General features: G+C 35.1%; 1 protein-coding gene across 7 annotated transcripts in view; it reads right to left on the bottom strand.

The window, feature by feature from the left end:
• Nucleotides 1-14,191, bottom strand: part of KIAA1328 (KIAA1328 ortholog) — a 525,281-nt gene that overhangs the window by 138,210 nt on the left and 372,880 nt on the right. For all 7 annotated transcript variants that reach the window (XR_012484390.1, XR_012484391.1, XM_074279230.1 and 4 more), the window contains one exon: nucleotides 8,394-9,067. Coding sequence is in view for 5 of the 7 variants with exons in the window: in XM_074279230.1 (XP_074135331.1) it covers nucleotides 8,394-9,067 (674 nt within the window). In the remaining 2 variants the exon portion in view is untranslated. The remainder of the gene's footprint in view (nucleotides 1-8,393; nucleotides 9,068-14,191) is intronic.

The raw sequence follows: 14,191 nt of genomic DNA, 5'->3' as shown, positions 1-14,191 counted from the left end.
TTTCCAACTTAAGATATTTTTGGAAGGACTTCAGGAAAGATCTGTTCACTGGGCAGAGGTGTGGGGGCAGAACATGGCCCAGCATAGGCTCAGCACAGGGAGGCCCAGGGTTGGGAGGCCTGGCATGAGGAATCTAGGGAGAGGCTCTTAGCCAAAATACAACAGCAGTACTCTGTACTGTTTCAGAAGGTTATGGATCAGCAGACCAGTTGTGAGAGCTCCAACAGAACTACAGAAGGCAAATTATGAGCTTCTGAAACCCAGCATAACAAGTGGGACTTGGTCAGGCCTATCTAGCACAGTAGGAAAGTCTATAGCATCACCAACCCCAACACTGTGAAAGGCTCTTGTCCCCCTGCAAAAAAGTATGGAAATACCCCCGGTGCCCTAGAAATAGAGCTCAACTTTTAAAAATGGGCAAAAAGAGATATGACTATGGAAACCTAATATGAAGACAGGGAAGATCAGAACACAAACACAGAAGAAAACAGTAAAGTCAAATTATCTTCAGGTAAAGTCTCAAAGAGAGATATGAACTGATCTCCAGCTCAAAAGGTTTTCGTGGAAGAATTTAAAAAGGATCTTAAAAGTGATATAGAAGAAAAATGGGAAAAGGAAATTAGTAGCATGCAGGAGGAGTATGAAACTTTGGAGGGAAAAGCTAACAACTTAGAAAACATAGAAACTGACTGAAGAAAACAACTTCTTAAAAAATAAATTTGGTGAAATGGAAAAAGAAAACAACTCCTTGAAAAACAGAATTGTGGAATGGGAAAAAAAAAGAACTCTTTTAAAAATAGAATTGGCAAAATGGAAAAAAAATCCATTGAACAAAACAACTCCTTTAGAAGTACAATGGTCAAATGCAAAAGGAGGTAAAAAAAGCTAACTGAAGAAAATAATTCACTAAAAATTAGAATTGAACAAATGGAAATGAATGACTCAATGAGACATCAAAAGAATCAGGTTAAACAAAACAAAACAAAATTTTAAAATAGAAGAAAATGTAAAATACCTCATTGGAAAAACAACTGAACAGGAAAATAGATCCAGGAGAGACAATCAAATAATTTTTGGATTACCTGAAAGCCACGATGAGAAAAGAAAAAGAATCTGCACAATATCTTTCAAGACATTATCAAGTAAAACTGTCTTGATATTCTAGAACTGGAGGATAAAATAGTCATTGAAAGAATTCATCAACCACCTCCTGAAAGAAACCATAAAATGAAAACTCCAAGGAATATTGTAGCAAAATTCCAGAATTTTCAAATCAAGGGGGAAAATACTGCAAGCAACCAGAAAGAAACAATTCAAATATTGAGGAACCACACTCAAGATTACCTAAGATCCAGCAGTTTCCACATTAAAGGATCAGAGGGCCTGGATTATGATATTCCAGAAGGCAAAGGAGCTTGGGCTGGAGTCAAAACTATCCAGCAAAAGTAAGCATTATCTTTCAGGGAAAAAAGATGGATATTTAATGAAATAGGAGATTCTAAGTAATTTTTAATGAAAAGACATGAGTTGAACAGTAAATGTGATCTCCAAATACAAGATTCAAGAGAAACATAGGAAAACAAAAAAGGGAAGGGGAAAAATAAAACTACATATTTTTAAAAGGATAAAATGTTTACATGCCAACTTGGGAAGATGATACATGTAACTCTTGAGAACTGTATATTAGGATAATTAGAATGGAAGATGGTGGAGAGCAGACATGATTTTCTGTGACCTCCTCTCAAACCAACAACAGAGTAAGCCTCTAAACTGGTCTTGGAGCAAAAGAATCTGCAAAATTAGGAGTACAACACATTCCCAGAAGAAGATACCTTGGAACTACTTCAGAACAGGTCTGTTTCAAACAAGCAGTGGGACAGTCTACAGATTGAGCCCAGACCGCAGCACATAGAGACTGAGCCAAGGAGCTAGGGTGGGAAGTCAGAGCTTTGCAGCTTCCCTGTCCCTGGGAATATTCTGTGAGCCTCTTATGCTACTCTATCCTGGTTGCAAGCAGGTGGTTTGGTAGATTTACTACTAAAGGTAAATTGTAAACCATTGATCATTGGAAGAATGCTGGACCTAGCCACCATTATCCAGAACTGCTCCAGGGCAAATTAAAGCAGCTGTTGCTCCTTTGCATTGAACAGACCTCAAGCCTTAAGAAAATGAATAAAAAAAACAAAAAGAACTATCACCATTGACACTCTTATATGGAGAGAGAAAAGAACAGACCTCAAATCCTGAGGTTCCTAAAGGCAATGCAACTACATATGAAGCCCTAAAGAGAGACATAAGCTGGTCCCCATTTCACAAGGCCTTCTTCAAAGATTGCATAAAGGATCTTAAAAAAAAGTTAGAAGAAAAATGGGGAAATGAAATGAAATCATTGAAAGAAGGAATGGAAAAAATGGAAAAAGAATGCAATGGACAAAAAAAATTTAATTGGCCAATTGCAAAAGAGCTAAAAAAGGTAACTGAAGAAAATAAACTAAAAATTAAAATTGAGCAAATGGAAGCGAATGACTCAACAAGACTTCCACAATCAGTCAAACAAAAACAAAAACAAAAAATGAAAAAACAGAAGAAAATATGAAATAACTCCTAAGAAAAAAACAATTGAACTGGAAAATAGACCTAGGAGAGACAATGTGAGGATTACAGGACTTCCTGAAAGCCATGATGAAAAAAAGAACCTAGAAATTATCTTACAGGAAATCATAAAGGAAAACTGCCCTGATATCTTAGAATTAGAAGGTAAAATAGCTATTGAAAGAATTTACCAATTATCTTTTGAAAGAGACCCCAAAATTAAATCCCCAAGGAATATCATGGTTAAATTTCAGATCACATCAATAAAAGGATATTGCAAGCATCCAGAAAGAAACAATTTAAACACTGAGGAGCACAATTAGGATTACCTAGGACCTAGTAGCTTCCACCGTAAAGGATCGAAGGGCTTGGAATCTGATATTCCAAAAAGCAAAGGAATTGGGATTACAGACAAGAATAAAGTAATCAGCTAAAATAAGCATATCTTTCAGGAAAGAAGATGAACATTCAATGATATAAGTGAATTTCACCTATTTCTAATGAAAAGATCAGAACTGAACAAAAAATTTGATCTCCAAACACTCAAGAGAAACATAAAAAGGTAAAAAGGAAAGAACTCTCGAGAACTTCATTTCTCTTATGGGTATACTTAGAGAGTGTGAGTATAATTTGATTTTATTATGATAATATGAAAAAGAAACTATAGGTGGAAAGGGGATCATACTGGAAATAAAGGAAAAAGGAGATAAAATAAGGGAAATAACATCTCATGAAGAGGCAAAGAAGACCTATTATAATTGAAGGAAAGAAGGGAAGGGGATGAGCATTATGTGAATCTTACTCTCATCAGATTTGGCTCAAAGAGAGTATTATCAGACATATTTGGTTTTACAGAGAAACTTGTCTCACCTTATAGGGAAGTGGAGGGGAAAAAGGGAAAAGAAAGGGAAATACTAATACAAGGGAAAACAGAAATAGTAGGGGAAAGGTGTAAAAAAGGGAGAGGGGCTCTAAAAGGGAAGGGCTGCTTGAGGCAGGTAGTCATCAAAAGCAAAATACTGGGGAGGAGAGAAGGGGGAAATGAAAGAGAAAAGCATAACTTAGAGTAAATAAGATGGCAGGAAATACGGAATTAGTTATTATAACTGTGAATGTGAATGGGATGAATGCTTTCATAAAATGGAAGCAGGTAGCAGACTGGATTAAAAGCCAGAATCCTATAATATGTTGTTTACAAGAAATACATTTAAAACATAGTGATACATACAGAGTGAAGATAAAAGGCTGGAGCAGAATCTATTATGCTTCAGGTGAAGCAAAAAAAGTCGGGGTAGTAATCCTGACTTCAGATCAAGTAAAAGCAAAGATAGATCTAATTAGGAAGGAAACTATATTTTACTAAAGGGTACCACAGATAATGAAGCATTATCAATATTAAACATATATAAACCAAGTGGTATGATATCCAAATTCTTAGAGGAGAAATTAAGAGAGATGCAAAAAGAAAGACATACAAGAAGAGGCATCTAGGTAGCGCAGTGGATCGAGAACCAGCCCTGAAGTTAGGAGGAACTGAATTCAAATCTGGTTTCAGACACTTAACATTTTCTGGCTGTGTGACCCTAAGCAAGTCATTTAACCTCAATTGCCTCAGGGGGAAAAAAAAAGAAGAAATAGACAGCAAAAGTGGGGGATATCAACCTTGCTCTCTCAGAACTAGATAAATCAAACCACAAAATAAGTAAAACGAAGTTAAGGAGGTAAATAAAATGTTAGAAAAGTTAGGTATGATAGATCTTTGGAGAAAATTGAATGTTGACAGAAAGGAGTTTACTTTTTTCTCAGTGGTTCATGGAACCTATACAAAAATTGACCACGTATTAGGGCATAAAAACCTCAAAATCAAATGCAGAAAGGCAGAAATAGTAAATGCATTTTTTCAGATCAGGATAATTAGAATGTGTATACTTATAGGGTACAGGTATAAGGTAATATATGTGCTGATATAATAAAGCAATTGGGGGGAAAGAGGGATTGAACTGGGAGAAGAGGAAAGAGAAAGTAAACTGGTATAAATTATATCACAACAAGGGACACAAAAGACTTATTCTAGTTGAGGGAAAGAAGGGAGGAGGATAAGCATTGTTTGAACCTTGATCTTGCCAGATTTGGTTAAAGTAGGGAATAACATACATACTTATTTTGGTATAGAAATTTATCTCACTTTGTAAGGAAATAGGAGAGGAAAGGATAAAGAAAAAGAAAAAGAGGGAAAGCAGAAGTAGAAGGAGAAAGGGATAAGAAAGGGGAAGAAAGAAAAAGGTAGGGCAAATTGCAGGAGGGAGTGACCATGAGCAAAACACTAGTGAGGAGAGAAAAGTATAACTTGGGAAAAATAGGATGCTAGTAATCTTAACTGTGAATGTTATGAACTCTCCCATAAAACAGAGCAGATCGGAGAGAGGATTAAAAGCCAGAATTCTACAATATTTTGTTTACAAGAAACACATTTGAAGCAGAGTGAACATACAGAAAGAAAGGTAAAAGACTGGAGCAGAATCTATTGTGCTTTAGCTGAAGTAAAAAAAAAAAAAAAGTAGCGATTTTGATCTCAAATCAAGTAAGAGCAAAAATAGATCTCCATTTTGTTAAAGGGTATCATAGATAATGAAATAATATCAATGTTAAACATGTATGCACCAAGTGGTATATTCTTAGAGAAGTCAAATGAATTGCAAAATGAAATAGGTAATAAAACTATGCTACAGATGTATCTCAACCTCCCTCTATCAGAACTAGATAAATCCAACCATAAACAAGAAAGAAATTAAGGGGGTGAATAGACTTAATAGAATCCAATTTTAGAAAAGTTGGATAAGATACACCTTTGAAGAAAATTGATTGAAGATAGGAAGGAATATATCTGTTTCTCAGTGATAAATAGAATCTACACAAAATTGGCCATGTATTAGGGCATTAAAAATCTTACAATTAAGTGCTGAAAAGTAGAAATAGTAAATGCATTTTTAAAGATCATTATGCAATAAAAATTACATGTAATTGCTGGGTCTGTATCCCAAAGAGATTGCAGAAAAGGGTAAAAGCCCCACATGTATAAGGAATATTGTAGCAGATAAGACTCCAGCTTATGAAAAGAATTCACTATATGACAAAAATTACTGGGGAAACTGGAAAATAGTGTAATACTAGGCATTAACCAACACCTTACAATAAGTTAAGGTGGAACTGGGTTCTTTATTTAGACATAAAGGGTGATATTATAAGCAAATTTGAAGGACAAGGGATAGTCTTTCTCTCAGATCTGTGGAGAAGGAAGGAATTTAAAGCCAAAGAAAATCTGGAAAACATGAAATGCAAAGTAGATCATTTTGATTATAAAGTAATACCAATGCAGACAAGATAAGAAGGGAAGCAAAAAGCTGAAGGAAATTTTTACATCCAGTGTTTCTTATAAAGGCCTCATCTCTAAAATATATAGAAAATTGACTCAAATTTCTAAGAATACAAGTCATTATCCAATTGATAAATGGTCAAAAGATATAAACAGATAAATTTTCAGATAAAGAAATTAAAACCATGTCTAGTCATGTAAAAAAACGTTCTACATAGAGAAATGAAAATTAAAACAATTCTGATGTACCACCTCACACTTCTCACATTGGCTAAGATGATAGGAAAAGACAATGATAAATGTTGGAGGAGAGGTAAAAACTGGGACCCTAATACATTGTTGGTAGAGTGAACTGATCTAACTATTCTAGAAAGAAATTTGGAACTATGCCCAAAGGCAATCAAACCATATACCATTTGATGCAGCAGTGTCTATATTGGGTCTGTAACCCAAAGGGATCATAAAAAAGGGGAAAGGATCCACATGTGCAAAAATATTTGTAGTAGTTCTTTTTGTAGTGGCAAAGAACTGGAAATTGAATGGATGGCCATTAATTGGGGGATGGCTGAATAAGTTATGAAATATAAATTAACAGAATATTATTGTTCTGTAAGAAATGACAAGCAGACTGATCTTAGAAAAGCCTGGAAAGACTTACATGAAATGATGCTAAGTGAAGTGAGTAGAACCAAGAGAACATTGTATACGGAAGATTATGAAATGATCAACTGCAATGGATTTGGCTCTTTTCTTTCTTTCTTTTTGCTGAAGCAATTGGGGTTATTTAAGTGACCTGCCCAAGGTCACACAGCTAGGAAGTATTAAGTGTCCAAGGCCAGTTTTGATTCTCTGGTCCTCCTGACTTCAGGGCCAGCATTCTATCCACTACACCATATAGCTAACCCATATTTGGCTCTTTTCAACAATGAGGTGATTCAAAGCAATTCCAACAAATGATAGAAAGAGTTATCCACCTCCAAGAGAGGGAACTATGGAGACTAAATGTGGATCAAAGCATAATATTTTCACCTTTTTTTTTGTTTGTATGTTTGCTTGTTTTTTTTTTTTTTCTTTCTTGTGTTTCCCCCACACACTTGGATTTGATTTTTCTTGCATAGCAAGACAAACATGGAAATATGTTTAGAAGAATTACATTTGTTTAACCTATATGTATTACCTGCTATCTAGAGGAGGGAAGAATAAAAAATTTGGAAAAAAAGGTGAATACTGAAAACTTTTTGCATATATTTGGAAAAATAAAAAGCTATGGTAAAAAAATAAAGTACAACTGAACATGAAGCAAATATATAAAGTAGACTTTAGTAAGGTAAGAAGGGGATTGGAAGTCATATCCATATGGAGACCAGAAATAGAAAACATGTTCAAAAAGATTTCTTGACAGGGAGTTTGTTAAGCAAGGACATTAACAATCAAAGTAAAATCTGAATGTGGAAGATATCGACAAGTTTCACTGCATGAAATGGATGTACCTTATAAGTGGATAAGTCCAACTTTATAAAGCTTTTATAAAGTATTCTACAAGACAGACACATATAATTTATGTGGTATCTTTGTTTAAATTTCTTCCTAAATGTAAATACTCTTCCTGAATCACAAGCTTCTATTTATGACCTCATATTCTTTTTTTCCCCTCAATGCAACATATTCTCTTTTCCACTCAAACTATACAATTCTGGCTCTATAACTTCTACCACACTTCCATTTTTATTCCTTGGTTCAAGCCATTCTCTACATCTGGCATGCTTTTTATTCATCTGTTAAATGCTTACTTATCCTTTAAAATCCAACTCAGATGTCAAAGTTTCTCCAGAAAACCTTTCTGATCCTTTTGACTATTAAAATTTTTACCACCCAAATCTTACAAAACTGTTTTGTAACTCTAATAAACTTTTCATAGTGTCACATAATACAGTTCTTTTGTGTTGGTATCTATTCTTTCAACTAGACTGTAAGCTCCTTGAAGGTGAAGACTCATCTTGCTCAAACATTCTATCTGCTCTAGTCCCTAGAGCAGTGTTCTGAACAAAGTAAGTACTTAATAAATGCTCAATGTACTGTGTTGCTTTGTGGCTTCACACTCCAAAGGCTCTTTTGCTATGACAACGTACTTTCCTAAGTATCATACTGTATTTCTGTATACCTAGAGTTACACTCTGCTGCTAGGCAGCTGATTAATTTAAGCAAATACTGAAGAACGCAAGATAACCTTTAAAATCTTCTAAAGAGGATGGGGTGTTTATTCAGTGGGAACAGTCAGCATGCAGGTCCAGCCATGCCAGCCTCTCAAAGGAGTTACTTGTCTACACAATTGTTATAGGAACAGATTTATCCTGCCACATATTCTTCAGTGTACAGAGACTTGTGAGAAAAACAGAATTAGAAGAATAACCCTGATAATAGGACTCACCGACTATAATCCAGGCGGGACTGGTGGAGCTGCTGCTGTTTCAATAGAAGTTTTGTTTCCTGTTGGGCCAGCAAATGCTGCAGGCGTTCCTTTTCAATCTCTAGCTCCATTTTCTGCAGGAGAAGTTGATTTCTCTTTTCTATTGACATCTGCTTTTTGTCCTCCATTTCCTCAGGCTCTAATGTCACTGGTACATGAGGCATAGGTGTCCAAGAAAGCTCACAATAATTGCGTGATTCCTGTTGATGTGTCCTGGGATGCTGTCTGGTCATTCTTGGCTGATGGTTTCCATGAAAGAGATCTTCATTTTCAGGATGATTGTGAACAAAGCAATGACTACTGACATAAGGCTGGATGAGCGAAAACTCCTTGGGTCTCATTTCATCTGGTGAGGCTCTCTCTGTCAAAAGTGAGCCCAGCAGCTTTGCTCGTGGGGACCTGTAGTTACATGTTCTTGCTTCTGAACGTTCCCTACTCATACCCTCTTGGGGAGGATGAAGAGCTGCTATCCTGGGATAATAATTCCTGAAGGGTAGATTTGTTTCTGAAGCTGAGCTCTGGTTTGGAAATTTAATCTCATTCTTGCTTTGATAGATTTGTGAAATTGTGAGGTTCCTATAATGACCATTCTGTTCCTGATGTAGAGAATTGGGAGAGCCCTTCTTGATGGGCACCTGAAAGCAAATAAAAGATTGGGTTTCAATTAAAGAGCTAGTGAAGTAATTTTTTCTCTGTGGCCTTCCAGAAATCAATGAGACAATCTGCTCAATGAAAGGTCCTTTGAATCAGTCTTCGGACTCACCATAATGGCCATACGTATACCTGAGAAGATACATTCCATAATCACAGCTAAAACCATTACCAAGCAATGTGCACTTCAGTTTATCTTCAGTTAAACTCACAGTTTATGTTAAAAGTAAGAAGAGTTTGAAGACAGCAACTTTAATATAAACAGTATCATTGGAGTTGTGAATAGTTTAAGGTTATATAAAATCAACTTAAAGAGTAGAAGAAATATTAAATATTAATGTCTTAAAATGCTTAATTTTCAGTACCAAGCCAAAAAATCCATTCACCTGCTACAAATACGATTAGAATGGCCATTACACAGCATGAGATTTGATGTAAACCATTTCATCTTGCACTGAGTAGGGTATTACTTAATGCTGAAAATTTGAAGAGAAATTTTGAAAATGTCTTTACAGAACACAGATAAAAATGGCCATTTTCCATAAAATATGGTTCTTTACCAAAAACTACCATTTAAATACAAAACATGTTTAAATTCGGTCATAAATGGAAGTGATTTTTCTATTAAGGTAAGTGAGTGATTTAAACCTGCTGGGCCAATACAAAGGGAACTTTCCTAGTATTCTCTTTATGGCTCTTCTGTCATGGGCATCAAAGTTTTGAGTGTACTAAGGAACATTCTTTCTCACTCTAGGAAGAGTACAGTTAGGCTGACGTACTTCAGCAGATCAATGCTTCATTGTATCCTCAGAATACTGAGTCTCTTGAAGACATTTCAAAAAGAACCAAACCTCAGTTTAGATCTCAGTCAAAAATACTTTAAAAAAACCAATGAATACAAATAACTATTTATTATTATTCATGAATGTAGATAGGTTTATATAACACAATAAGTAAAAAAAAAAGATAAATGTAACAGTTTTCTTAAACTCTCAGTTTAATTTTTGTGTGATCAGATATATAATTTGGAAAAGCTATAACCTCTCTAGTGTTGGTCAGATTTCCCTAATTGTAAACCTATATACCACATGTAAACTTCCCTTTAATTTAACCAAAGCCCAGAGAGGGTTCAAAAGCTTTTTAAAGTAGAGCTTTAAATCAATTTCCTACTTTTAATTCTGCCTGGTTGGTTGGTTATTGTCTTTCATATTCAAAGAAGACCAAAATGACATCATTTTGTTAGAGTCAAGTTAGTATGTTTTAATGTGGCTGATTATATCAATACTATCTCAGAATGCTCTGCCACAGATTGGACACAAAATAGTCTCAATGAAAATTTGGGGTGGAATGTCAGGAAAATAAGAGGAAGGCATTGAACAGACTTGAACAAAGACAAAAAATTCAAATATCCTTCAAAAAGCTTTCTTTTTAATACCAACTCTTTTCTATTCTTCTAGGCCAGTCTTTATACCACATTTCTTATTAATTCTTTTTCCTTTCATGTCATTTCCTTACTTAATCTAGGAACAACTCTTCTTCATCCCACAAAATTTCAGTCTCCACTTAACTATGTTTTTCTCTTTCTTTATTTAAAAAGAAGTAGACTACATTCTTACAAGAGTTAACCCGTGTAGCGGTACCTTTGAATTCATCCTGATACTCAACCTTTTCCAGAACCTTGTTAAATGAACCTTTTTTGTTTTGCTTACATTTACATTTTTTTTTCTGTTGTGAGACAATTGGGGTTAAGTGACTTGCCCAGGGTCACACAGCCAGGAAGTGTTAAGTGTCTGATTTCAGATTTGAACTCGGGTCCTCCTGACTCCAGGGTCAGTGCTCTATCCACTTCATCATCTAGCTGTCCCTCTTTCTTGCATATTTTAATCATTCCACATTCATTGTTCTTCTTCCTTCATCTTATATGTCACCCTAATTATAAACAATGAATTCTTTCTACTCAGTCCTTGCTTTTTCATTAGAATGTTTGTAAGTCCATTATTTTATCAAAAATTATATTTCTTTCTTCTTTACCTGTTAGGATTACAAAGTGATAACTCAGGTTGTGTAAACAATTCTCTAGCTCAGAATTCACACCTTTAGTTCAAACCTTTAAAAGGAGTTTACACCTTTAGACTTCTGAAAAGGAGTTTACATATTTAAAGGAGTTTACACCTTTAAAAGGAGCAAGTTCGTTGGTTAAAGTATATCCCACAAGCCCATGAGTTCTCACAAGCCCATTGTCTTCGATGATAAAAGAAGGCAACATTGATTCTGAAGTCAGTTTAAACTGGGATACAGAGTTTGGATGGCAGTCAGGAAGGAGCAAGTCTAGACTGGGAGAAGAACAAGACTTCCCGGGAGAACTTCAGGGAAGCTGGAGGAGATTCAGAGCCAGGATTCAGGAAGAAGAGGATTGGAGATTCTACCTTTGCTCTGGCTGGAGGCTCCAGAAGCCTCCCAAGAAACCTGCTCACAGAGGAAAAGATTTTACAGAAAAGAAAGCTTCCAGAAAAGGATTACAATTGAGAGACTATCAGAACATTACATTTACCCAATAGAATTTTTCTCAAGTTATTATTAATTGTAAGCTTTTACCTTTTGCCTTTTGGAATACTATATCTCAAACTCTTTCTTCATAATACTAGCTACCAAATATTCATTTTCTGGCAGTTTCTCATATTTTTTTCATGGATCTCTAATCTTTGGTCTATGACTGATATTATTGGGTATTTTCATTTTGGAATTGCAGTCAGTACTCAGCTTGGGTGAATGATATTTCTAGAGGATAGTGTAAAAGTCAAAACTATAAATATTGATACATTGATTCTATAGGAAATAGAAATTAAATTCCTGTGACCAACCAAAATTGCAGTATTTCATTAGAAATTTCCAAAAATACAATTCTTTATAACAAAACATTAATTCTCATAACACATACTTCTCCTAACACAGTAACCATGAAGGATCCCATAAAATGCAATACACAAAATAAAAGTGGTAACATTTTTTCTTGCTGGTAATTTCCTAGAATTCTGTGATCTTTGGTGCTAACATTTCAGTTGGAGAAAAAAACAAACAAACAAACAACAAAACAGCATATTGATTTCAGATAATACTATGCCACTGTAAATCTCTCTATCTTAGCCACTCTCTGAAAACCAAAGAAGAGGTTGTTGAGACTTTAGTTGCTGCTGCTGAAAGATGCCAATACTGGCAAGATCTCAACATTCCAGATGTAAATGACAGGAGTTTGTAGTTTATCGTAGAGGCAGCAAGGCATCATAGATTTTTTGGCAGGGAAGTAACTAAGTCAGACCTGCTGGAGGAACAAGGAATGTTTGGCTTGGAAAAATGAAGATTCGTGGGGGACACTTAATTAAAAGATTGTTATATGAGAGAAGAACCAAAGTTATTGTTTGGATCCAGAAAGCAGAACCTGAAAAACAATTGGGGTGAGGTAGGAGGCGAGTTGTTGCAAAGAAGTCAATTTGGGCTCGATATGCTATTCATAACCAAAGAAGTCCAAAAGTGGAATAAATTGCCCTGCCATCTCATGCCTGCCATGAGATCAAGAAAAGGGATAAAGACCTATCTATGCAAACATATTACAGCAGCTTTTTATAGTGGCAAAGAATTAGAACCTGAAAGGGTGTCCATCAGCAGGGGAATAGTTGAAAAAGTTATGATATATATACAGCACTGTTGTGCTGTAAGAAATGCTAAAGGACATGGTTTTTTAAAGATTTGTATAAATTAATGGAAAGTAAAATTAGCATAATCAAAGGAATAATTTATATGATAACAATATTGTAAAGACAACTTTGTAGAACTAAGAAACTCTGAATAACACAATGCCAATCACAATTTCAGAGGATTTACGAAAAAGTTTGCTACTCACCTCCAGATAGAAATGTGAATTCAGAATGCAGTTGAGGCATAGTTTTGGTTTGTTCATAGCCAATGTGGGAAAATGTTTTGCCTGATTATTCATATTTGTAATAAGTTTTATTTTTCTTGCTTTCTCAATAAAGGGAGAAGGTGGAAAGGAAAAATGTGGACCAAAAATTTAAAAAAAAATTTAAATAAAGATTTTAAATAAAGATTCTAGAAGTTTTCTGAAATGGAGGAGAATTATGGAATGATAGTATGAGGAGCAAGAAGGATAACATGAACTTGTAGGTAGAGAAAATCTAAGCATATTTGAAGGCAGTAGTGAAGAGTTAATATAGAAAGGCACATTCAAGAGATTTTTCTCATATTCTTCATCTGCTCTGACATCTTTGCAATCACGGAGACTCTCTCTCCTCTTTCGGTTTAATTGTTTGGCTTCCTTAATTGTCTTGTCTTTCCTTCTACCTCTCTGATCACTCCTCTGCTAAGAGGTACTTCATAAAGGCTTACTGATTTGATTGTTCCTACAATCCTAGGAGGATTATTCCTCCTAGGTGTTTTCCATGGTTCTATTCTCAGCCTTATTCTCTTGTCTAAACTGTCTCCTTTCCATTCTCATTCAACTTTTCTTCTCCAGTTGGACTAGACAATTCACCATTCCTTGAATGTATCCCATGTGTTTTCATCTCTGGGCCTTTGTTTACAGTTCCCTGTGTTTCCTCCCCCACCTTTTCCCTCACTTTGGATATCAGTATCCAAATGCTGAAACCCTACTGTACAAAGTAACATCTTCCATGAAGCCATTCCTGACAAGACACTTTCTCTCTTCTCCCAAAACACTTACGATATACCTATTTTGTGTGCATATTCTATTCTTATCATGGTTAATTATCCAGACATCTTACCTCCTCTTCTGGATTGAAAGCTTATTGAGGGAAAGGAGCATGTTTCATTTATTTATATTTCTTTAAATACTTAGCACCTACTATGTACTTAGTGAATGTTAGTTAAATTTCATTGAAACTACAGGATTTTTCCAGTGATGAGCTAAGTCATTAGCTGAGTGCATATAACAATAAAAACATAATTTTATCACTATGCTATACTATGACAAAATAAAATTATCTTTCCTTTTTATGAAAGTCTAGGAATAAATAGTTATCTATCTTTAGGCTAGAAGAAGATTGTGGTGATTTTTTCAGTTAAAAACTGGATAT

The sequence above is a fragment of the Sminthopsis crassicaudata genome, chromosome 1, assembly GCF_048593235.1.
Source record: "Sminthopsis crassicaudata isolate SCR6 chromosome 1, ASM4859323v1, whole genome shotgun sequence".
Classification (NCBI taxonomy): Eukaryota; Metazoa; Chordata; class Mammalia; order Dasyuromorphia; family Dasyuridae; genus Sminthopsis; species Sminthopsis crassicaudata.
The sequence above is the reverse complement of the archived record's forward strand: the minus strand, read 5'-3'. Positions and strand labels throughout refer to the sequence as shown.